Source organism: Eimeria mitis, genomic scaffold, assembly GCF_000499745.2.
Source record: "Eimeria mitis Houghton genomic scaffold, Emh_scaff610, whole genome shotgun sequence".
In the NCBI taxonomy this organism is placed as follows: Eukaryota; Apicomplexa; class Conoidasida; order Eucoccidiorida; family Eimeriidae; genus Eimeria; species Eimeria mitis.
Window position 1 is genome coordinate 10,339 of NW_013574313.1, and position 2,033 is coordinate 12,371.

The 2,033-nt window shown below is 44.6% G+C and overlaps 1 protein-coding gene across 1 annotated transcript in view; it reads left to right on the forward strand.

The window, feature by feature from the left end:
* Positions 1-214: 214 nt before the first annotated feature.
* EMH_0017640 (uncharacterized protein) overlaps positions 215-2,033 on the forward strand; it is a gene marked incomplete at both ends in the record, with an annotated part of 6,934 nt that continues 5,115 nt past the window's right edge. Inside the window, 3 exon segments of the mRNA XM_013500967.1 lie at positions 215-343; positions 741-956; positions 1,648-2,030. Coding sequence (XP_013356421.1) covers positions 215-343; positions 741-956; positions 1,648-2,030 — 728 coding nt within the window.

Genomic DNA, 2,033 nt, shown 5'->3' on the forward strand with positions numbered 1-2,033 from the left:
GCGGCGTCGTTGTTTGTGCCTTCTCTGGTTTTGTTTTCTTCAGCTAGCTGTTGTACTGTATATACGCCACTTATCTGGCTTTCCAGCGTTACATATGAATGGCTAGTGAGCCGATACACAGCGAAACAGCTGTTTCTAAAGCAACAGAACACGAGCGTATATCGTGAATATCAACAGAATATAATATACACAAGAGCGAGCAAGCAACTGACCAATGCATGCGTTGTTCTGTTTGTTTATAGAGGGGATAGAAGGCCTCAAACGCGTCCGTAGTGAAGGATGTGTTCTAAGGAGGCAGCAGCTTGTACGCAATTCGCCTCTCCCCATCACTTCCTGCTACACCGTAAGCCTTCTGCGTGTTTTATGTTTCCTTGTTGTTCTTTTTTTTTCTTTTTTTTTTTTGTTTATATACACCTAAACAACGCATGTATGCGGCTACACATGTACTAGCTCAGCCTCTCTGTACGCTGAAGCCATCCTTCATCTTGGCTTCTGTGCATCTTCTCTCTCAGTTTGCTTCTACATACTTGCATGTTTCGTGCATATGTATTTGAATGCATGCATTTCTACTTGTAATATTATGCATGCATTTATATTTACAATAATATGCATTTATCTGTTGCACCTATGGATGTGTGTATATTCAGTGCAGGATATGCAGAATATATGTATGAAATATGTTTATATATGGATTTGTTTGTTTGTTTTGTTTTGTTTTGTTTTGTTTTGTTTTGTTTCAGCTGGATGAAGTAATAGGCCTTGGATCCTTTGCTTGCCGGGTGTATAGAGCAACAGATATACTTTCTGGTGTTCGTCGTGTAGTGAAACGTGTTAGCAGAGATCAGCCTGAAGGTGTTCGTCTTTTTCGTAACGAGGTCACCTTCCTAAGAAAGGCTCATCACCCCAACATCGTCAGACTCTTTGAAGTATTCGAAGATCCTGATGCTGTATACCATGTGCGTACCTGCTGCAGCTCCTCTTTATATCTTTTTTTTTTTTGCTGCTTGTATCTTTCCTCTTCCTCTTGGTTGCTCTTTGTGTGTTCTCTCTTCTTCTTTGTTTCCGTTTGTATCTTTGTTCCCACTTGCCACATTGGTTATCTCTCCTTTAGTTATCTCGCAGTTCGTCTGTTTTATTTTTCTTGCGTTCGTCTGGTGTATGTTCTGTTGCGTTTGCTGTTGTGTCTTTTCACTCTATTGTTTTCTGTTTTGTTTGCATATATCTTTCTCTCTGTGGTATATCACTCTTTCTCCCGCTGCATCTACTTTTACGCGCATGCCTCCACCCTTCGTATCACATTGTTTCTCTCTGTTTCTTTTCTATTGGCGCTAGCCACTGCTGCGTCTGCTGCTGTTTGTGTCTGTTCATACCCGTTGCTGTCTTCCTGTCGTCGTTTCTTCATTTTCTGTTTTGTAGTATTCTTTAGTGTATGTTTCTCTCTGTGTTCACCTATGTCCGTGCATCTATGCATTGCTATTCTGTGTACTTGTCTTTGCTTTTTGGGGTTTTTCTGTGCTTTTGTGTGTCTGTCTCTTTCTATCATTCATTCCATCCTCTATCTCCGTCTGTCCGTCGCTATTTGCTGCCTTTTTTTCGAGCAGCTTGCGTTTTGCTGACAAACAGTGTCGAGTTGGGGTGTATGTACAGGTGACGGAGACGTGCTACGGCGGCGACCTGCACCAGTGGTTAGACAGGCGCCTGAGGAGGAGACAGAGACACTCACGAAGGCGCACAGTTAGCTTCTGTTCCATTCACGATAGCAATCCGACGCCGCTGCAGCAACAGCAGCAACAGCAGCAGCAACAGCAACAGCAAAATGGCGCCATCCCTGCTGAGTCTGGCATGGCCCAGCCGTCTTCGGCTCCAACAGTGGCAACAGCAACAGCTGCAACAACACCAAATTCAATGGAAGGAGACATCAGCCGGCCTTTGTCTCCTGTTGCTGTTCCCGTTAGCGGCAGAACAGGCAGCAGCATGCGAGGCGCATGCCCGGTTGCAGCTGGTGCAGCAGCTGCCGCAGCAACAGCAGCAGC